Here is a 23,940-nt window from a genome sequence, read left to right as displayed (position 1 = left end):
TAAAGAGGCTGGTGAAAGTTGTGGGACAGTCCTGTCAGACTGTAAGAGCCCTCAAGGGCAAGGGACTGTAACTTTCCAGATCCTAGCACAGTTCCTGAAACATATGAGGCACCTAATAAATCGTTACTGATCAAAAGCAAAAAGAGGATAATTGCTAAAGGTAATGGGGAATGAGTGGGATTTCTGTGAGGTCACATTGAGAATGTTAGAGAATGGATTTTTGTAGGAAATGTGTGGTTCAAGAATTGCTGAATATTTGGCCTCTCATTGTACAGATGTGTGAGATGCCAGTAAACACACCAGAAAATCCCTGGAAGGTGAGTCCCGAAGAGGAACGAGAACGTAAAGACCTGAGGAAAACCCATCTTGTATTCAGTATTGACCCCAAAGGTTGTGAAGATGTTGATGACACACTCTCAGTCAGAACCTTAAGTAATGGTGACCTGGAACTTGGGGTCCACATTGCAGATGTCACACATTTCGTGGCACCAAATTCTTATATTGATATTGAAGCTAGGACAAGGTAATGCTATTTGAAATCAACACCATGGTTATGTATATGTGTCTATAATATAATTTGTAACTATGCTAGTTTTAGATTTTCAAAACAAAGATTTCACGATTCCATATTGAAGATCTCTTCCAGAAAAAAAGAAATTGAGGTCACTTTCCTTTTCCTTTAGAAAAATAGTATCTTGATCAATGTACCTTACCTTTTTTAACAGAAACTTTTCACACATTGTTTCCTTCTAAATTGAAACGGGTTAAATTTTTCATGTAACAATATACTATTTTATATAAATACTGGATCATTACACTCTAATTTTTCTTTTACAACTAAGATTCGTGTCACTTCTTCTTTTTTTATGTATCATTGAGAGTGTATTCAGCCCAAAGCAGTACTGTTTAGGAAAGTGGGAACATGGGAATAGCTTTATTACTCAGTCGGCTGCACTTTATGAAAAACAACAGCCTTCGGGAATTTGTACTGAGATTTGGCCGTTTACCTCACAGCAGTCCATGCAGTCAGCAGTTCTTCTTGTTGCTGAAGGTCATGTACCTGCATGTGTGTCATTCACAGGGCCACCACTTATTATTTAGCAGACCGACGATATGACATGCTGCCCTCCATCCTCAGTGCTGATTTGTGCTCCCTCCTAGGAGGCATCGATAGGTAAGTTTGTTCATTAATTTTACCTCTGTGGTGCCTGGTGTTCTTGCTTCCAACCTCTTTCTCCTCTTCTTTCCAGTATGCTCTACCACCACACTCCTTACCCCTCCTTCCCTCCTGTATCCTCTACACCCCTCTGTGTCACTTACTTTCAGACAGCTTTATTTCTCTAGGCTTCCTTTTCCTTCCTCTCCTCTTCTGTCTCTATCTGTGAGACTGCTCCTCCCTGTTTTTTGGCTTTTTAAAGTCAGCTAACGTCTGAGAACAAATGGGTGCAACTTTGTGTGTATGTATTCTCTGGTTGAGGCATGAAGATCATAAACTTAGGGAGTTTTTCGTTACAGTTAAGTCTATTATCTTTGAATAGGTAATAAAACCACGTAATCTAAAATTCATAAAAGATACCACTTTCTCTGTTACCAATTTCTTACAAATTTTTCTAGCTATAATATATGTACACACAAATATGGACATTTGGTCTTTTTTTTGTAACATTACATACACTGTTCAGCACTTGGCTTTTTTTTAACTTAATGATGTATCTTGGAGATCATTCTATGTTAGTAACAGTTGCTCATCTATGGAAATATGGATTTTTTCTAATCCTTTGCTATTACAAACAAAACTTTACTGAATTACTTAGAATATAAGTCATTTCATATTTTTAAAAGTACAGCATATCTGGAGGATAAATTCCTAGAAGTGGAATTTCTTTGTCAACAAGTATATATATTTGTGTTAGATTTAATCAAATTGCCCCCCAAGAGGTTACAACAATTATATTTCCACCAACAATGCATGAGAATGCTTGTTTCCCCCCACAGCTTTGCCAACACAATATATTGTATTTTTTCATCTTTGCCAATTTGATGGATGAAAATGGTATCTTAGAGTGGTTTTAATTTGCATTTTTAACTCAACTACTATGCATAAAGTTAAACATTTTTTATATGTTTAACAGTCATTTACATATCCTTTCTTTGTGAATTATTTCTGTTCCTTCGCCCTTCTCTTTGAGTTTTTTATCTATTTTTAATTGATTTATTAGAGCTCTTTGATTATTAGGAAAATTAGCCCTTTGTTTTTTATGTGAGCTGCAAATGTTGCATGTTTTCAAATAGAATGATTTGGTAACTAAGTGGTTCTTTACTAAATGAAGTTTTTGCTAATTTCCTTACCACCAAAACTAATATCATAGTTCAGTGTCATTCTATAGGATTTGCTCTTTTTTACTAGAGAGCCCAATAGGCTTGACTCCCTCTATTAGTGCTATGCTATTCTAATGAAAATGGAGAACTGTAAGATAGGGTTTGTAACGTGACATGTGAACTCATTTCAGATTGGTTCAGAGCTCAACAGAACCTAGTCTAGCTTTGATTTAGTGGTGAAATGTTCGGATTGAGACAAAAACCTGTAGCAATGCCATTTCTTTCGAGTTACATTTAGGGTCAAGTTCTGTTTGCTTCAAAAATGGAAGAATTAAATAATGATGTCAGTGTTATTGGTTTTGTAGGTATGCTGTAAGCGTCATGTGGGAATTGGATAAAACCACCTATGAAATAAAGAAAGTGTGGTATGGCAGAACCATTATTCGATCATCATACAAACTGTTTTATGAAGCAGCCCAGGAACTACTGGATGGAAACTTCAACATCATTGATGACATTCCAGAATTCAGAGACTTGGATGAGAAGAGCAGACAAGCCAAGTTAGAGGACTTAGTGTGGGCAATTGGAAAGTTGACCGACATAGCACGCCATGTCCGAGCTAAACGAGACCGCTGTGGTGCCCTGGAACTGGAAGGGGTAGAGGTTCGGGTACAGCTAGATGAAAAAAAGAACATTCAGGACCTCATCCCCAAGCAGCCCCTGGAAGTCCATGAGACGGTAGCTGAATTCATGATCCTGGCCAACCACTGGGTAGCCAAGAAGATCTGGGAGAGCTTCCCTCATCAGGCCTTGTTGCGCCAACACCCTCCTCCACACCAGGAGTTTTTTTCTGAACTGCGAGAATGTGCTAAAGCAAAAGGCTTCTTCATAGATACACGGTAATTCCTCTTTTGAGGGGGCAGAGGAATGGAAGGGAGTGTTATACACTTATTTATCTTACAGTAGTTCTTAAAATGTGACAGCCAGATCTTTGACCAAAAATAGAAAACTTCTTGGCTCTCTACACTTACTATAATATAGGTATAGAGACTTAAAATTAAAACAAGTCTACTGAGGCATAATTTTGATCCACTATAATTTGTAATACAGAAGGAACCTGTTACCTTTGATTTAATTTCATCTACCTCTTAGGTAAATACAAAAAAATAAACCTATTTATTTCAGTACTTTAAAAACAGAATATTTCGGTGTTTTATAAGACACCATACTGATGGTAAATTTATACCAACCCTTCATAGAGCGAGACGTTTTACACTCTACCTCCAGGATAAAATATTTTCCTGTTAAAAATGATATATAAAGAGGATTTTTCAAAAAATTTCTGTCAAGTTACTAGGTGCTAATTAAAATATATTTTATTCCTTTATCAAAATGTATTTTTTTTTTTTTTTGCCTCTATCTTTAGGTAATAGTATCTTTTGCTGGTTGTTTGGTGGCTGAGCTCTGTGTGTGTGCCAAGCGCAAGGGTTACAGACTTTCAGACAGCATCTTGTATCATTCGTATTTTACAGATAGGGAAACTAAGTCTGGAGAGGTTGAGTAACTACAATTTAACAGCTAGCCAGGGCAGAGTGAGAATTTGAATCCAAGTCTGTCAGACTCAAAAGTTCACATAAGTGCCTACTCCGTCATTTTGCTTCTCTATTCATTTCCCATCTTCCTTTCCCCCTTTTATTTTGGTGGGCTACATTACAGAACTGAGTTATATACTGTATTATGAGTTTAATTTTTAATATAATTCTATGTTTCTCAAATTGTTATTTGAGAGTAAATAAATAGAATGCTTCCTACCACTTTATCTTTTTAAAAAGAAAAATAATTTAGATTTCTTTTACTTGTGTACCTTAGTTTTAATTTAGCTTTGTTTTTTTTTAACTCTGGCTCAATTCTTGATTTAAAAAAAGAAAAAGTTCATTTTTTGACTTGTACAAGATGTTTAAAGTTAAGAGGGTTAGGAATTCAATTCAACAGGTATTTGACCACCTACTGTGTGCCAAGCATTAGCCTCATAGATATCAACACATTACTCTTAACTACTTAAGAAACGTATTTAGATTCTGACACACTTTTATTGTTTAAACCTTAAAAGCAAACTAGATTTCTAAATTGAAAAGAGTTTCTTCAGAAATGCATCCAAAATAAATTTAACTACTGAAAGATGAAAGTCTTCAGACTTGATGAGTGAAGTGTTTTCCTCAGAGTGTTGACTTATAAATCATTACTGGGGACAAAATTAAAGTTTTTCCATATTTTTGTCAGGTCCAATAAGACACTGGCTGATTCTCTGGATAACGCGAATGACCCCAGCGATCCCATCGTCAACAGGTTGCTGCGTTCTATGGCTGCGCAGGCCATGTCTAATGCACTGTATTTCTCCACCGGATCATGTGCGGAGGAAGAGTTCCATCATTATGGTGAATGATAAATTTTCCTTTGTAGCCATAACCTTGAGCAGATTGTTTAAAAACTATTTTTTTGTTTATTTAGATCATTTGGTTTCTTTTTGAAGGTCTTGCATTAGATAAATATACTCACTTTACTTCTCCAATAAGAAGATATTCAGATATTATAGTACACCGATTGTTAATGGCAGCCATTTCAAAAGATAAGAAAATGGAAATTAAGGAAAATTTGTTCAGCAACAAAGACCTTGAAGAATTATGCAGACATATCAACAACAGAAACCGAGTAAGGGGACTTTAATTTCTCTTACCTATCCTCTCTTTTGCTAAGAGAATATCAGCTTTATTGTATAATAGAATGAAGTATCACATATTCTAGCAAATTCTAGAATTCTAACAAGTGAAATAACATGAAAAATTATAAAGTTTGTCAAGTAGCTCTCAGTACATTTACAAATGTTCAAAAATACCTTAATGTGGATTTAGGAGATTTAACAATAGGTTAGATGTTTTTCCCAAAATGTAGAAATGTAAAAGATCGTCTATCATCTCACAACCCAGAGATAACTATTATTAACAATTCTAGACAGTTTTTTTAATAAAAATCATACCCATTGTTTTGAAATCTGCCTTTTTTTTACTTAACACATCTGTTCTTGATAGCACACTATGTCAGTATAGTTATATCATCGTTTTAGAAGCTACTTTGGGTTGTTTCATATTCTTGCTAGTGGCTTCATTCAATACTGCACAACATAGAACTAGCCCATTTATAATACAGAAAATTAGAAACTACCTAAATGTTTAATATAATTTCTATATCCAATGTTATAGTTCTGTGCTCTGCAGTTATTATAGCCACCAGCCATGTTGTTATGCTATTTAAATTAAAATTTTTAAAAATTAAAAATTCAGTTCCTCAGTCTTACTAGCCACATTTCACATGTTCAATAAATGTGTGTGGCTAGTGTCTACACGGATATACATTTTCACCATTGCAGAAAGTTTTGTTGCGCAGCGCTGTTCTAGGCAATCCAGTTTACAACCATCCTTGTGTGTGTGCACTTTTACAATCTTCTCAGGTTATTGCCTGGATAAATTCCTGATGATAATGAATTGCTGAGATAAAAGGTATACGTATTGATACATATTACTAAATTGCCCTCCAGAATAGTAGTACTAATTTATACTTCCACCAACAGGATTTTGGTAGGACAGACTTGAAAATAAAGATAGACATAGATATGGATACTTTCTCTCTACCTGAATGAACTATACACAGGTTCTAAATAACAAACTGGTTGCTTTCTTAAAGAATTTTCTAAGACATTTTTGAAGGAATGATATTGGATGGTTTGGTTCCCACAAAAATTGACTTAACTCTAATAGAGAATATTCGTATTAATGGTTTTATAGAATCAAGCCTTTTTAAAGACATTGTTTCTGTGGGACTATGAATTCCATGGTTTTTCTAGGAATGTCAGGGAAGTCTGTCATCATGCTTTAGGGTTGTGTTTCTTCTCACAGGCAGCACAGCATTCTCAGAAGCAGTCTACTGAGCTCTTCCAGTGCATGTATTTTAAAGACAAAGACCAAGAAACTGAGGAGCGTTGCATATCCGATGGGGTTATTTATTCAATTAGAACAAATGGTGTGCTTGTATTTATACCAAGGTATGTTATGTCTAACAAATAGTTAAGAAATCATAGTTAAACTAAAAGTGTTAAACACAAACAGTATGTTAGGTATCATTTATTAAAACATTTATTTTAGCAATTATTTGTAGTTACTATGTGTAAATAATATATAACTCACTGTGATTATAAAAGATTAGAATATCTGTATCAGTCTTAGGATAGGATTTTACTTTCTGTATCAGTCTTAGGATAGGATTTTACTTTCTTATTTAGCAAGATATTTTTTATCTGATCAATGAAATAAGTATTTGAAGGTAGGTCACAGGAAAAGTTGTTTTTAATCTAGAAGAAAAACTAGCATTCTAGATAAGTGTATAAGATCTGCATACTAAGAATACATTATCTCTGGAATTTTATTCTGGCAATGATTCAGGTTTGGGATTAAAGGTGCTGCTTATCTAAAAAATAAAGATGGTTTAGTGATCTCATGTGGCCCAGATAGCTGTTCTGAATGGAAACCAGGATCCCTTCAACGATTTCAAAACAAAATTACCTCTACCACAACAGGAGGAGAATCTGTAACATTCCACTTGTTTGACCATGTAACAGTAAGTCTGTATTTACATTAGGTATTGATTTTAATGTAAAGAACAAATAATGTGATTTAGTAATATGCATTTTCTCTTCTGATAGGTGAGAATATCTGTACAGGCCTCACGTTGCCATTCGGATACAATCAGGCTTGAAATAATGAGAAACCAACCATACATGATACCAGATACAGAACTTTTTCATCAGAGTTCCCTCTTGCTAAAGAGTGATTTAGTGAAAGAAGTAACTAGATCTGTGGAGGAAGCTCAGCTTGCCCAGGCAGTCAAAGTAAACATCATTCAAGAAGATTATCAAAAATATTGTCAAACCAAGGGAAGAAGCCTGTACACACTTCTGGAGGAGATACGGGACCTAGCTCTCCTGGATGTTTCAAACAGTCATGAAATATAATACTCTTCCTACTTCATTAAAAGAGCTTTTTGCCTTATTGAATGTTTTATCAACATTAACGTTAATCTAATTTTCTGTGTCACCCAATGTTCTAGTTGATTGGAACTAGGTACATATTTCACATACTATGGTCCCCCCTTATCTGCAGTTTCTCTTTCCATGTTTTGTTACCCATAGTCAACCACTGTCCAAAAATATTAAATGGGAAATATCCAGAAATTACAACTCATGTTTTAAATTGCATGCCATTCTGCATACCATGATGAAATCTCTCACCATCCTGCTCCACCATCCCATATCCATCACATACCAGTGGGTATATGCTACCCACTCGTCATTTAGCCATCTCCGTTATCAGACTGACTTGTGCAGGGCTGCAGTGCTTGTGTTCAAGTAACCTTTGTTTTACTTCATAATGGCCCCAAAGCACAAGAATAGTGATATTAGCAATTTGGATATACCCCAAAGAAGCCATAACGTGCTTCCTCTAAGTGAAAATATGAGTTTATGAGTTAAGAAAAAAATCATATGCTGAGGTTGCTAAGATCTACAGGAAGAACGAATTTATGAAATTGTAAAAAATTCATGCTAGTTTGCTGACACCATTCACATAACTTTATTACAGCATATTGTTATATTTTATTAGTGTTAATGTCTTACTGTTCCTAATTTATAAATTAAACATCATAGGTATGTATATATAGGAAAAAACTGTATATAGGATTTGGTACTATCCAAGGTTTCAGGTATCCACTGGGGGTCTTGGAACATATCCTCTGCAGATAAGGGGGACTACTATGTGTAAAATGTTTTCTCATCAACATTTCATTAAATACAATACAATTAGGACACTATGGAAACTGATTTTTCAGAAATGAATGGTGACTGTAAGTCAGGTTACCACTTTTTAATCCAGATTTGATTTGGTTAGGTTGTCTCAAATCAGTTCTTTCAAACCAAGTTTTAATTTTTCCAGTAATTGCTACATTGGGCCATTTGGGTCATCGGCCCCTCTGACAACTGTCAGATTAACTTTTCAGTCACTTTGATAAAACTTAATCTTGTCTACCTACCCACTATTTCATATTCGACTAACCTCTCCTGCTATCCCTAGTACCAGTTGGTGATAGGGCATAGGGACAGGAAATGGGTGAGGTATGCAGGTAAGGTCTGTTCTCTCAAGCCTCCCTTTCCACCCTCATTTTTCTGAGTACTCCTCGGATGATGAGTTGCATTAGTCTTGCCCTCGTTGGAGACTTGTCACTGCTAGCAAAGCCCACCACTGGGAAAATAACTCTTTAGTCATCTCAAGTCGTTGGTGAGGGTAGACAGAGGCCAGAATAGGCCCTCCTGATGAAGTACTTTAGGTATTGGTTGCATCTGAAGAGACTGGGCTCCATCTTCTAGCTGATCCCCTATTGGCAGCAATAAGTCACAATCCTCTGAGGCTTATGCCTCTTGGCCCCTCATTATGCTCATCCCCAGCAAGCCTAAAGCCACCACCCACCAAACCCCATATGCTCTTATACTCAGCTTCCTAGCCTTTCAACCAAAACATCTTTGTCACTCTCCATCCCTACTTGAAATGAGCAAGATACCCATCCCAACTTCATGGATAGAAGCCACTTTAGCACCATTGCTCTGCCAGTTTTTCTCACAAAAAGCAACCTTCCCATCTCCTAGTTTGTAAAAACTAGTTTTACCTTTCCCTCTCCTCCATGGGAATCTCCTGCCAAGAACTAGATAGACCTTTAAACTTGGTTGTCACTGTGGTACTTTCTTATCTGTAATTACCCCTCCACCAAGTTGATAAACTCAGGCAGGAAAAATTCCAATCAGGTCCTCTCATCATCTGGCCCTAACACTTCTAGCTTCATATTCATCATTCCCAAATCTTATTTCCTAGATTTTCATTTCTGTATCATTATTATACATGTACTTCCCAATCCTTGGAATCTCCACTAACTCAATGGTCTCTGATGAATCCTCTGTAGGTGCTCAGTGTTCCTCATAATACTTTGCAAGTTCCTTTTCAACTGGCCAGTAGGTACCAAAGAGCATTTGAACCTCCCTAGCACCTACAAACAAATACGGGCCAGTAAATATATCAACCTTTTCATAAGTATTAAAGTGACTCCTCAGAATACATGAGAACATATATAAAAACCTTACATGTTTAACCCAAAGTGTAAAATGCAGAACTAAACAGCAATGAGAAACTTTCATAAAGCCTCTAGAGATAGTTTGTAAGATTTTTTTTAATGGACAATATTCATTATATATTTACAACTTAAAACACCACTCAATTTAGGGAAAACAAGGCACTCAATAGCACCCTAGCAGCAGAAACTGCTTATTAACTACTAATCATTGTTATGAAGTCATATCTATATAAACACTAAAGAGAATAAATAGACTTAACTAGTTAATAAGAAACAAGCATTATTATAAATCTCAGATTTTAAACAGGAATCTGTAAAGGTTTCACTACATAAGGATTTCAAACCAGACAAAATACACAGTAATCTCAAACTTGGATGATACCAAGTTAACAGACATTCTCTTGGTTGAGGCCTATCCAACCTCAGTGACATTTCTGGATGAAGCATAAAGGTACCGCTGTACATTTTAAAAGGATTGGTCCAGTTGTGTTTTCTCTATTTTTAATTCCTCCTCTTCATTTACAGTATTAGCAGCAGCATCATTATGTGAATTGTCTAGAATGTTTTTGTTAAATCCATCTGACTCCTCTTTTTGTTCTTCACCTATATTATCGTCTTCAATTCTCTGTGCCCTGGGTGTGTTCATTAACAAATCTGAAAGAGAAATCATTATTACACATTATAAGCACCTGATCCTGAATAGAAATGACATCTACGACCACTGTAATTGTTAATTATGACCACTTTCTTCCAAATAAAGCTATTTTTATACATGTATAAAATCCATTAAAAAATGCAAGTCTTGAAAAGACATGCAACGGCAAATGCAACGGTTCTCATTCAAAATCACTACTAGATGGAAGTTTTTAAAAATCAAATGCTCTTAGCTGTCAGAGTGATCTATAGTAAAGAAAATATAAGATAGTTATTTCTATTTGGGCAAATTTTAAAGTTGTATATTTATGTCTACAGCCGTGCCACCCTGAACAGGCCTGATCCTGTCTGATCTCAGAAGCTAAGCAGGGTCAGGAGGCCTGATTAGTACTTGGATGGGAGACCACCTAGGAAGACCAGGGGCTGTAGGTGTAAAAAATTAAAAAATAAGGGATTGTAAGCTGACAAGGTCCTTGCAATCTATGAGGTCAACCAAAGGTTGCCTCACCAAATAAATAAATAATAAAGTTGTATATTTATAAATAGAAGATGAGCCTTAAAATGCTTATTGCTAGATATATTTTGATGACAGCAAGGAAGATACTGCTATTAACAACAGCTATATCTTCATGTAATTTTTCACATGGTAGTAATAAAGCATCTATTTGTAAATTTAAAAATTAAACTCATTTCATGATAATGTCAATTTTCACTTGAGAATTTTATTATGGGTGAAACTCGTTTTATAACATGGTATCTTCACTACTTATTATAATTCTTATTTTCCTATTTCAAAAGGAAAAACTGGAGTAGAAACTGAAAATAACATGTCATCCTGCTTCATTCAAAACCAATTTGTTTTAAAAAACTTGGCTGTCTAGTTTCCAAACCCATAGTCTGTTTTAAAAACAGCAAATATTAAGGCAGTTTTAACAGAGAGAAGGGACTGTAACAGATAAACTGATAGTTCACAACAAAAGTGACACAATGCAATTAAAAAAACATTTTAGGACATTCACATCATAGCAAATGGCTCTAAAATCCTCGATGGGTGCAAAAGGCATTTTATATGTTTAGGAAAGTACCACGATAATTAATGCTCATAATTATAATCCTAAAATTAAATTGTGTGTCACACATTTTAAGTAGTCAAGGAAGGATATGATTTTGAAAGATTCACAATCAACTTTAAATGATTAAAATAACTTTTTAAGAGGTACTCAGCTACTCAGAAAATCATCTTGGACTGTTTATTCTTTGAGGATTCCGAATAGCTAACACACACTCACTATCTCTCTCTCAAACGTACATAAACTTAATATACTATATCATATTTCTATCCCTAGAGGTATTTTATTTTGGGAGATAGTAGAGAAGTTAAAATTTCTAACATGCCCTTGCTATATTAATGGCAGCACATAAAAACCAGCATAAAATTTACCATTTCCTAGGGGCTGACTATTACTCAGTAGCTTTGCCTGCCTTCTTTCCAAGGCCAGTTGTTTATTTCTCTCAATTCTTTGTTGTTGCTCTTCAGTTAGGCTTCTACTTGACTCAGAAGCAAAATTTTCACTTTCAGATGAGTTTATCAAAAAGGGATCTAATTCAACAGCAGTTACATCATGGCTATTATTTTCCCCCACTTCATCTGCAGTAGAAAAAAAAAAGTGAGTATATCTCTAGTATTAAAATAGTTAGAAAAAGAGCTTATACAGCTATTAACTGAAAACCAGTTTAAAGTGACAAGGTGCAAACCAAAACAATTTGTGAGGTATGAGAATGTTACAACACATGCTTGATTCAAACAAGTAAAAGGAATATTTAAAAATCACTTTAAAGAGGCATTTTAAGTCAAATGGAAATACTAGTTTAAAAATATGCATGAACGGAAAACAAAGGTTCTTAGCTATGCTTAGAAATATTTTATGATTGGTCTAATAAAAGAACTTAAAGAATCCAAAGCATATTCTTGTTTTACATTGAACAAAAACATTTTAATAGCTTTTCAGTGTCAGTAATAATTTTACATAAGGCTATTTTTTAATAGGGTAAAACTCAGACACAAAGTGAAAAAGGAAAAGAAATTTAGAGATCTGTGGACATATTTCCAAGTTAATTTTTTAAAAAATTCAGTGCTCTCTACCAGTTATCGCCAAGTAGGATATCACTAAAATAGTTCACAGTGATACGGAAAGTAAATATTAGATCTTCCATTTATATTTCACTTAAGAATTAAGAAAAAATAAGTATTACTAACTCACATTTAAAATAAGGACTGGAAGTGACAAACTATCACTTATCCATACGACAGTTATCTGGGCTGTAAGCTACCTGAACAAAGGCAGCTCCACACTGAGGAAAGGAAGGTTAAGCCCTCACTCATTTATTAATGTCAGCATATTGCGACTTACAGCTGATTCTGACTGCCCCGTTAAGGAGACTGACAGAATAGATCGTTTCAACCAAAACAACCCCAACAAAATGCACAAGTAGCTTAAAAGATTTTTGCAAAATAAAACACCTATAGGTAGAAGATAATACAAGGCCAACCAAGAACAAAGAAAATGGCAAAGCTGACACTTCACTTTTTCTACAGCATTCACATTATTGGGTTTAAAAAAAATGATAACCTCATCATATCTGACAAGTAGGCAAAAAAAATTCATATTACCAAGAGCACCATTTGAAATATGAATTTATATATACCATCTTTGTCCTATGTATTATACTGTACATTGAAGTATTAGCTAGTGAGAGTAAAAACCATCACAACCAGTAAAACATTTAAAACATGAAGACGAATATTTACAGTTATTCTAGTGAGGTTTAAAAATCATGACATTTAATCCAGTCTTTTACAATCCAAACCCCTTTTTAAGTTTCTTCCTTAATAATGAAAGACAAAAGGCCATATATTTTTCCTTCCTGACACAGAAAAAAATATGTTTCAAGAAATTAAAATGCATTCCTTTGTAAGAATATACTAATGAAGTATATGTAGAAAACATTGCTGGAGAAGAAATAAATATTAGAACTAATTATACAACATATAAGGTTTCTAACATGCTTCACCTTATAGGGCTTACAGGATTCTGAATTAATAATAATGAAATACAAAAAGAACTATTATTTTTTTGAGCCATGAAAGATATCATCAGTAGTAAATGACCTCTTTAATACAAACAACATTTTATGGAAAAGCAATGTGAACACAACCACTGATGGAGCTTTGACTAGGATAAAAATGAGATTAAAAACAAATTAGAATCACACATGAAATTCACTCACTGTAGCATTCATAGGCAAGCTATTGTGGCAAAGAAGCCAATGCCAGAAATATTCGATGTACTGCAGGATGTTATCATTTTGGTACACATAAACAAATAAGAAAATTTAATAATAATTAAAGGAAATAATTGCTATGGGAAAAAAAAGCAAAAGAATCAAAAATAGGGAAGGGGTGCAATTTTAACAGTGTGCTTGCAGAGACTTCACAGAGTTGACATTTGAGCACAGTTGGAAGACTTAAGTCAGAGAGCTGGCCATTAGATTTGCAGATTTGGACGTGGGAGGGAGGACGGAAGATAGTGTTCAAGGCAGAGTGAAAGAGTGCAAAATCCTTAAGACATAAATGTGCCCAGAAGGTTCAAGGGACAGCTAGGAGGCAAGTGTGGCTGAAGCAGTGTGGCAAGGAATAGCAAAAGATACAGTCAGAGAGGCAAGGGGGATGGGTGAGGACACAGGAACAGACTCTGTAGAGCTAAGCCAAACATTATAAAAATTTGATTTTACTTTGAGTGAAATAAGGAGCTACTACAGGGCTTTGAGCAGAGGAGTAACATGACTACACATTTATTAAAAATAACAAAACATAACCCCTGTTTAATTTTTAAGAAAATCAACTGATTAAAAAAGAGTAAATATTTCCTAATAAACTTCAACAAAAATCCTTGCATAAGTGAATGAGATTAAAAAATGAATACAGAGATTTATTAAGTACAGTTAATGATCTACTTACATTTGGTTTTATGGATCTTAGTAAGGTAAAACCAAGATTTGGGGTAGAAAAACAATCTAGAAGAGTACTATCAAATCACTGATCAAGAAGTTCTAGCCAAGATTTTTAGGGGAAAAAAAATCTGGTAGAAAATTCAATCGTATTGTTTTCACTTTAAAACTGTATAGTAATGTTTTGGTGACAACAAAAATGTATATTATGAAAGGTACAGTAGTACATGTATTAATAAAATAAGTAAATCAAATGCTCAAAACATTTTTATTGTTGTAGTGCCTGATCCAAAAGATTTGAAGACTATTCTCTTAGGATACAAAGAAAACATTCAACAACAAACAAGTCACTCTGATGTAGGCCTCCTCTTTGTATCCTATAATATTTCAGCATGCCTATAATTCCATGAATGATCCCTTGTTCATTTACTCCTCTGCAAAATGGCTCTCTCTATCCAAAATCACCTCTGCCTGGCCTCTACTGCTCATCTATCAAATACCTGTGATCTGGCTCCACTGCGAAGCTTTCCCCTCCCCTAGATGAAACTATGATCCTTTGCACCCTACCCCTATTCATCTCTCTCATTACAGCACCTATCAAACTACTGGCAATGTTATATGTCTGACTTGTTCATTATGTCTGTTAGCCCATGAGGCAAGGGGTCTTATCTTACTCATCTTTGTCACTGAACCTTTGGCACACAGTACACAATTCAAAAAGTACTGCTAAATAAACTAACTAACCCAGTGGTATATGCTGTGAGACTTAGTACTATAACTAATTCCTCTCCATGCCATCGGTAAATACCATATATTACCAAAAAATTAAGTCTTGGATTATTTAAATGTCACTTCTTCGTACTTTCAAAAGCAATTTATAAATAACTTTGGGGGACTCTATTTGGAGCCTGTATTTTCTACTACATCTATTAAAAGTTTAAAAAACAAAACCAAATAAACGTGTATGGAGCCATCGCACAGAAAATCTGATAACTATACAGACACTGTCGGCAGGAACCATGTTTTGATGTACGTGACTGCCTATGGTTGCATTGTACAACTAACAAATGCAATCAATACCAGGAACAGTCACATAGGTCTTACCAAAGTCCTATATCCAGGATCTGCACTCTTAAGTGAAATGTAAACTATTTCATCATCAAATTATTCCACCTAATTCCCCAGAGCCACTTTTAATAGTGTACATGTATATGAACACTATCTTATCATATATTTTTACTAACAAGCACTACAAAGGATCAGTGGGTCACTATCAGAGTTCTTTAATTTTATACTCAATATAGACTAAGAACCTGCTCCTGTAATACTGTCTACCCCAACTAAATCCATTTCTAAAAGAAAAATTGTTATAAAGTAGGTAAACCTATATTCTTACCATTATTGCTAATAAAATCTTCATGTAAAATAGGGAGATCAAGTCGAATTCGTTTTAAACAGGTCTGAAAATAAAGAGATATTTTTACAATTTCATTAACAACATTTAGGGGAAAATGGTTATTTATTCAATTGTTTCAAAAAAGCTGTTCTTCAAATAACTACCAATTTTCCTTCTCTCTACCAAGACAGATTTCAAAATAAAGACCCCAAACAGCTACTTAGCCTTAACTAAATCTCTCCTTGTACTATTTAACATTGTGAATATATTCATAATAAGCACAACACCTACCTGAACTTCCTTTTTGTTTCCTAGGTATTCAACTCTGTCAATAAAATCCTCGAATTGCAGTTTAGGGAATAGCCTGTGTGCCCAGTGCTCCATGTGTCTGATTAGTGTTTTCAAATCTTCAGCCTGGCACATAAAAATAAAAATGCTAAATAAAAACCTCATTCTCAGAACTGACCCTGTCGGCAGATTTTAGAATTGAATAGTAATGTCAAAGTCACTGGTGTCATTTTACATTTATCAGGTGAAGAAACTTTAAGAAGAAAAATAATATTAAGGGCATAGAGGATTACAGTCTAAAAGAGCACTGGATACAGACTTTTTTTTAAATCAGAGGAAAAAAACCATGAAAACTTCATAAAAGTTAAAAGATAATCACGTGTCTTTTCAGAATTCTAAAATAACACTAAAAATAAACTTTAATAAAATATGTCAAGATATCTTTTAAGAATAACTAAGAATAACTAAACAAAGTGGCAGGTCCCTAAATCATATATGGAGAAGAAAGTATTGAGAATTCAGCACTGTGAAAATATATTCAGAAATCCCAAGGGCAAAGTACCAAAGAATAGTTTGGTAAACTAGCAAGAATAGTTTAAATATTCTCAGACCACAATACCTGTCTATATTTGAAATTTCAACTTAACATTAAATTTTTTAAAAATTAAAATGAAAAACATGTTTAATAAACTGGACTAATGAGGAAAGTTCCAAATCCCTGGTTTTACTATAAAATATTTTATTCTTCTCTTAACAGTATTTTAAAGTAGAAAAATAGTTAAAAGCACATGCTCTGAATCAGACAACATAGATTCAAATCTCAATTCTACCATTTAACAGCTGTGACTGTGAACAAATTACTTCTCTGTGCCTTTTTCTTCATGTATAAAATGAGAATAATATATGTACCTCATCAGGTTATTAGGAAGATTAAGTAATACAAGTAAAGCACTGACACAAAAGTGAGCACTCAAATGTTGGCAATTATCATTGCTGTTATTTCATCTTGTCTAAGAAGCCAATAGTCAAGACAATCAACTCTACCAATAACTAAACATGTGATATTGAGAGTGTAATGTCTTACTATTCTCATTCTGATAATACAGATAGAAGTTTTTTAAAAAATTCAATCACCTAAGATCATTTTCCAATTGTTGGAGATATGTGGTCAGCCACGTCACAATGTCATGTTAGACCCAAGAGACACAAGAATAGAAATACCTAAATACAGTGGGAAGTCTCAAGTCACACATAAAGAAAAAAACAATTAGGATTCAACCTTGTGAGAAAATAAGAATTTTCAAGGGCAAAGTACAGAAAACTAGATAAATTCTTTCGGAGCCCATCTCGCCCGGTGAAACAAAATATCTTTGATATCTGTTTCTTTATCTTATTATGAAAATGATGAAGACTTCATAAATTCAAAGCAAATTCATCATTTCTACCTGAAAATTTCAATAAGGGCAATGAATTAACTGAGCTGGGTATAGTTATAATAAATCTGACTTACATTTAATTTTGTGGCAAAATAGGACACAGTTATTTATATTCTCTTCCTGTCCACCGAAGATGAGCAAATGTATACGTTTTCAGCCTCCTAGGTTTGAATTCTTGGGATTATTTCTGACTCCTTTTTCACTTCCTTGCATCCAATCAACTACAAGTACTACATGTTGTTCACCTTTTGACTACCCTATCCAAGTATTTTCACCTCATACCACTCACTGGTAGTGCAACAGCCTCTCAATTCTTATCTGCCTCCCACCTCCTCCCTCTTTCCAATTATCCTGCATACCACACCAAGATGGTGCTCACTGGTGTATTAACATTATTCTAGCCGAGCTATAAAATGGGAAATCTAGACTCTGCCCTAACTATTGGTACTGGACACTTAAAACTCTAAAACTTAATTTCCCTAATTGGATAATGGTACCAACATCTACCCAACAGGTTGAACATTCAAAGAATATATTTGAAAATACTTCATAAACTGCAAAACTCTATAAAGATAGCTGCAAAAAAATTATATCTACATTCTACATGATTCAAAGGTAAGAAAATTTTTAAATGTCCATTTGTTCAGTGATTGACTAATGTCTCCATTTTTCAACAAAATGTCTCCATTTTTCAACAAAACTTAACTGATGCCTATTATGAACTAGGCATAGTACCATATCTGGAAGACACAAAGTGATCAATACAGGCAAAGTCTTTGCTCTCATGAAGCTTAAAATCACTCTTTGATGCAGACAAATTTTCTCCCTCAAAATTATAAAGTACAAATTCAGGCTTACTGATTCAGATGTGATTTTCCAAAAGCCATACTGAGACAAAACCAAGACTACAAAGCATGTTTTCTGATTTTTCAAACAGTCCCCTTTCCACAACATCCTAGTTTCTCAAGAGATATGATGATGAATGATAGTATCTGTGAAATATTCCAAGATTCCTAAGAACATGAAAGCAGGCCTAGTTTTATAAATACAGTTGGCCTTCCATATCTGTGGGTTCTGCATCAACCAAAAGCAGATCAAAAATATTCAGAAAAAAATGTCACATTGTTGCTGATGTTGCTAGTTAGACTATATATGATGGTTGCATCTGTACTGAACATATACTTTTTTCTTGTCATTTCTTAAATACAGTTTAACAACTATTTATATAACATTTACACTGTATTAGGTATCATGAGTAATCTAGAAGTAAAGTATGTGTGTAGGTAAAATACAAATATTATGCCATTTTTTCTATAAGGGGCTTGAGCATCTGTGGAATCCACAGGGGTCCTGGAACCAATCACCCCCCAGATACAGAGGGATGACTATTTTAAAAAACAAAGATCTAAAATAAAAATCAGACATTTCTTACCTCATGACCTTTACCTTTGAATTTTGCTGTATCAAACACATGCCTTAATGCTGGAAGCCCTCTCTCTGAAATTAATCTGTGAATAGAAATATGTTTTTAATTACAAGTTTTCTAAAGCCATCAAGGCCAAACCAAGACCATAAAAAGAAAAAAGTATTACCCACTGACATGAAAATAATGTCATTAGAAATATGATCTCCAAGTCATTCCAACCAAAAGCTTACCAAATAAAAAAAAAAAATGCAAAGAAAAAGTATAAATGTCTAAGGAAATAGTAAATGTACCTCTGAGCATCTAGCTTGGGCATATTCCTTTTAACTGTTCTCTTTGGAGGTACAGGAATAGGTGTTCCTCTTCCTGGCTCTGGTAAAATATACCAAAATTAATATTAAATAACTTAAGCCTCATCTATAAAATGTAGCATTTCTAAGCTGATAGACAAATAAATGAACATGGACACTTTTCTGGAACTCTATACAAACCTTCATCAACTTCAGCTCCTTCGCCATCTTCTCTATCTGGAGAAGCTGGAGGTGGGAAAGGATTTGGAAAAGTTTCATCTTCTACATGTTCATAATCTGGTAGGTCAATCAAGCTATTCCCCTGTGGTTCCAGCATCTTTTCCTATGGGGAAAAAAAAGTAAACATGTTTATTCGTCCAAGTAGTCTTCATATTACACAGTTAAGTTCCACCTGCAGCAAAATTCATGTGTTTCAGTCAGCTAAACCATATTTGAAACTCACACATGATGAAAAGAAGTAGAGACTATAATAGTTATGTAAAAAAGAACTGGGCTAGAAATGGAAAGAACTGAGTTCTAATGTAGACCCTATCACTAAATAACAATATGATTTTGAACAAATCATTTTACTTCTATTGTTCCATTTCCCCTATCATAAAATGATTTGGACTTTTCAGAGGGCTTCAAACCATGGTCCAAATGAGTATGAAATAGACAGGGTACAGGTACCTCATCTCCCACTTCAACCAGAGCAGCTTTTAACAAAAGTCTATTTATACACTGATTTTCTAGGTAAGATTTCATTTGAAGTACCATTTTACTTGACCTCTTAGCAACATCTGACACTTTTAATCAGTTCCTTTTTCTGGAAGTGTTTCCATTGGCTTTTGAAACAATACTCACCTGGTTTCCCTCCCTTTCCGGACACTCCTCCTGGATCTTCTTTGAAGATTCATCTTTCTTCTAACCTAGTAAGTATCCAAGATTCCATCCTAGGTCCTCTCTACTCATTTACACACATGGCTTTAATAAACATTTACAGATGACTAATTTTTTAGTGAGTCAAATCTGAGCTCCAGATCCCTACTTCTCATTTTATAGCTCTTAAATTTCTCAAAAGCACCTATAACTTATTATGTGCAAAACCAAATTTCTACTTTTCCCAATTCACTGAATGTCATCTATCCAGCTACGCAAGTCAAAAACCTACAAGTCATCCTTGACACTTTCTTTCCCCTACCCTACATATCCTGTCCATTTTAATTCCTAAATATCCCTTGGATCTGTCCATTTCCCCCTATCTCCACAACCACTTCCTAATATTTCTACTTGGATTACTCCATTGCTCCTATCCACTTCAAACTTGAACCTTTGGAAATGTAAAGCTGACCACATTACCACTAGGTTAAATATTTCAATGGCTTCCTACTGCTCTTAGGATAACGATAAAACTCCAAGGCCTTGCATGGTTTGGTATCCTACTTCTCCAGCCTCACTTAACACTACTCTCCATTCTCTTTTCTTTCAGTTTTTTTAAAGAGCCATATTCCTCAGACAATTGGACTTTTGCAAAAGCTGTTTCCTATCTTGAAGGCTCTTCCTGACTTTCAGATTGCAAATATCACCTTCGCAGAAAACTCTACCCCAACTTCCCTAAATTAAATCCTCTTATAAGCATTCAAAAATGCATCAAATACAAGTTTCATAGCACTAACCCAATTTCAATATTAAGTTCTATTTGTGTGATTATTTGATTAATGTTTGTCTCCCATACTAGACTGTAGCTCTAAAAGGGTAAAGAGGCAAAAACCATGTAGGTCTCTTTGTGCTTCCTCACTGTATCCCCAAAGGTGGTACACAGAAGATGCTAAATAAATATTTGTTGAATGAAGGAAGAAGAGAATTCCAAAGCTTCCCCAAAACTAAAACTACTGGAGTTAGGTGATCTCTAGTCTCTCCAATTCTAAATTTCCATGACCGTAAGTACATAAAAACAAAACAAGTATCAACTGCTGATGATGACCCAGTGTATCTTCAAGTAAGGCTCAAGAACCATAGATTTTCAAAATTAGAAAGGCAGTTAGAAATCATATACTCTCAAGCAGTTTCCTATGGACAATAAATATAGTTAGCCCCATTCTAGTTAAGGCCTCTGGGAAGAAATGGGGTTCACACCTTTGAGGCCAACAGGGAGCTCTGAGTTTGATGACAACGCACAAACTATATATAAGTGTGGCAAGATGCAGCATAAGGTACTAAGCATGGGATGGGGCTTGTCAGTAAATTGGTAGTGAATAAGGTATCTCTATCTTTCACTTCCTGACAATGGTTGCATACTGTCTCTTTTCAGACATGGATGAAATTCTCTTGACTTCTTCCTCTAGCCGTCAAGCTCCCAGAGAAGTGAAGGTAACAATGGAACTACTGTTCGTTCCCAGACCCTTAGGTGTCCAATGTACGTTTTCCAACTTATCAAAAGAGAGGCCCCTTTCGCAAGGGAAGTCCTACCAGATGGACTATGTGTACCTCTTTGCTAACCATCCCTAAAATCACTAAATTCCCCGTCCCATCCATTCTCCAACCTTCTCATCCTCGGTCTCCTGTCTATTCTCTCACTTCGACTTCATTCATTGAATGTTTAGAGGCCCCTAGACGGAACCTGGCCACGTAACAATGTATCTGATACACATTCCCTCCCGCTTAAAGGCTCGGTTTAGTGATAGAGGCCGACCTGAACCATAAACAAGTAAAAGAGCCCGCCCCCTTCCCCACCTGCCTCCTCTCCCCGCAAGGTCGTAGGTAGTCAGGCCTCTTCTCCTGTTCCGCTCAGCCCACGTCCGCCTCAGTCCCGTCCTCCAGCCTCCTCACTCCCTACCTGCGACTCCTCAGCACCCCGGCTGCCCAGCCTGACTGCCCTGGTTGTCTCTCCCCAGGAATTTCACTCTCCCGCCAGACCGCTCTCACTTCACGCAGACTGCAGTGGCCACAGAATCAGGATTGGCGCAACGCGCAAGCCGTGCTTCTCGCGAGACTCTAGAGCTAACGCCGCGAGAAGAGCCCTCCGTGTTTGGCGCCAAATCTGCGCGCTGCGAGAGCAGTACTGCCAGACCCGCCTTCCTCAGGTCATACCACTCACTACTGACTGCTTTTCCGGCGTCCCGCCGGTCCCACCGACCCTGTCCCCACTGCTTCCTTCCTTCTAAATTCTTTGAAGCCCACATATTTGTATGATGTTCACCTTTGTTGAGCTCTAGGTACTTTAGACTTTGGAAATGTCTCAGTGTTTTAGAAAACGGGATTGTGGGTGGAGTATAAAGGATAGAGACAGAAAATTTGACGAAGAACTACCAATTCGGAGTTAACAATTCTTTGAACATGAGAGTTTTATTGTTTACTGAATAATGAACTGTGAAAAGATAAGGTAAAGAGTTAGGAGTGTAGCCACATGCACAAAACTGGGGGGGAAATATGTAACTCATCTGTGGGGATAGAAACTTTAATTTTTTGAACATATAAATGCATTAACTATTCAAAAAACAAAGTTATCTGCAGCAAATACAGTATCAAGATTTGTTAAACCAAGATGAGTAGTCCCTGCAACATTCCATTTTTTTTGTAGCTCGAAATAGTAAAATTAGAATAAATCGAATGTGTGAAAATAAAATATGTAAGTTTAGCTATCTAAAATTATGTGTGCAAATATATGTATATACCACATTTTCCTTAATTTTATGGTTTTATTTCTATGCAAAATAACAATGTTAAACAACTGAATTAACATGAATTTGAACTGGAAATATGTCAACCTCTAGAATCTGAATAACTGAAGCAAGAGGCATTCTTCTAATCCAAATAGTTTCTAGTCTCTATGTCTAATAAAGTAAATAAAAAAGCACTTTGAGAAATTAAAGTTATATACTACCCTCTCTCCCACCAAAAAAAAATTTGCCTAGAGCAGAAGCTTTGGGTTTGAATCTCAGTTCCATCATTTACTACTTAGTGACTTTTGACTGTTTCAATTTCCTCATTATTAATAATAATACCTACTTTATAGGGTTATGAGGATTAAATGATAGTACGTAACAAATGTTACCTATTATCATCCATATAATTTTTAGAATGTTTGACCCTTTTAGAAAAAGAATTCGATAAGTAATTGCGGGCCCATGTGAATATAATGACCACAGTTGTAAGGCATTGACATATTATTATCAAAGACCAATAATTGTCTCTTTTTTTCATAAATGAGGAATCTAGAAATATATTTTCCTTAGCAATTGCACCAGAGATATAAAGATAGCTTTCCCATAGACTATGTCATTAAAACTTTTAAAACAATTTAATGTTTTTAAAAGTGAAGTGTTAAAAAAAAAAAAAACTATTAAAAACCAAAGATTGAGTACAGAGTGCAAAAGTTATTTCAGCAAGCGAGAAACACGGTCCAGATATGAAGTTTGAAAAAGGAGAAATGGGGTAAATCTTTTAAAACCAAAAGATTAAAACAAAGTCTTTGAGTCATATTGATTGGCTGGTGTTATTTGAACTTATCACTTAGGTAAGTGCTGGGCTGGCTAGTGGTAGTGGTCTGCCGTGTACTTGAGGACTCCATCTCAAGGTTATGATGTCTTTTTGCCCCTACCTTGCAGATGACAGCTGGAATTGTATCACTCAGTCAGATCTACATCAGCATTAGTAATAGAAGTAGCCAGGCCAGAGATTATGAATTTGGATATGGTTTAGCTACAAATAACAGGAAAAAATAATAAACTAAATAAAAATAATAATAAGATAGAAAGTTTGTTTCTCATGTACAAAAACTCTGGAAGTAGTAAGGCTACAGTTGATATTTATGCTCCATGATATTAGAAATCCAGTCTCCTGTCTTCTTGCTTTACCATCTCAAGATCATCTCATTGTCCAAGATAGTTTCTAGTTCTAACT

The 23,940-nt window shown here is 35.2% G+C and overlaps 2 protein-coding genes, 1 non-coding gene and 1 pseudogene across 9 annotated transcripts in view; 2 read left to right on the top strand and 2 right to left on the bottom strand.

The window, feature by feature from the left end:
• Nucleotides 1-7,600, top strand: part of DIS3L (DIS3 like exosome 3'-5' exoribonuclease) — a 30,557-nt gene extending 22,957 nt beyond the window's left edge. For all 3 annotated transcript variants that reach the window (XM_006920240.3, XM_006920241.3, XM_025038788.1), the window contains 8 exons: nt 276-523; nt 1,082-1,174; nt 2,685-3,218; nt 4,600-4,754; nt 4,850-5,028; nt 6,270-6,415; nt 6,813-6,987; nt 7,073-7,600. In XM_006920240.3, coding sequence (XP_006920302.1) covers nt 276-523; nt 1,082-1,174; nt 2,685-3,218; nt 4,600-4,754; nt 4,850-5,028; nt 6,270-6,415; nt 6,813-6,987; nt 7,073-7,381 — 1,839 coding nt within the window. In that variant the 3' untranslated portion in view covers nt 7,382-7,600. The remainder of the gene's footprint in view (nt 1-275; nt 524-1,081; nt 1,175-2,684; nt 3,219-4,599; nt 4,755-4,849; nt 5,029-6,269; nt 6,416-6,812; nt 6,988-7,072) is intronic.
• A 2,021-nt stretch (nt 7,601-9,621) lies between these two features.
• TIPIN (TIMELESS interacting protein) lies at nt 9,622-22,019 on the bottom strand. 5 transcript variants are annotated; one of them, XM_006920239.3, is made up of 9 exons: nt 21,875-22,015; nt 19,903-19,967; nt 19,240-19,381; nt 19,042-19,120; nt 18,758-18,833; nt 15,893-16,015; nt 15,602-15,665; nt 11,639-11,845; nt 9,622-10,197 (listed from the first exon to the last, which is right to left on the bottom strand). In XM_006920239.3, the coding sequence occupies exons 3-9, from the start codon at nt 19,373-19,375 to the stop codon at nt 10,010-10,012; spliced, it is 873 nt and encodes a 290-aa protein (XP_006920301.2). In that variant the 5' UTR covers nt 19,376-19,381; nt 19,903-19,967; nt 21,875-22,015; the 3' UTR covers nt 9,622-10,009. The 5 variants fall into 5 exon arrangements, with proteins under 5 accessions (XP_006920301.2, XP_015451589.1, XP_024894559.1 ...); XM_015596103.2 differs by lacking the exon at nt 19,903-19,967 and having other exon boundaries at nt 21,875-22,019; XM_025038791.1 differs by lacking the exon at nt 19,903-19,967 and having other exon boundaries at nt 21,776-22,008.
• Nucleotides 10,508-10,629, top strand: LOC112469792 (annotated as a pseudogene).
• Nucleotides 15,165-15,298, bottom strand: LOC112469915. The gene has a single exon (XR_003042766.1).
• Nucleotides 22,020-23,940: the final 1,921 nt, after the last annotated feature.

The sequence above is a fragment of the Pteropus alecto genome, unplaced genomic scaffold, assembly GCF_000325575.1.
Source record: "Pteropus alecto unplaced genomic scaffold, ASM32557v1 scaffold86, whole genome shotgun sequence".
NCBI lineage: Eukaryota > Metazoa > Chordata > Mammalia > Chiroptera > Pteropodidae > Pteropus > Pteropus alecto.
The sequence above is the reverse complement of the archived record's forward strand: the minus strand, read 5'-3'. Positions and strand labels throughout refer to the sequence as shown.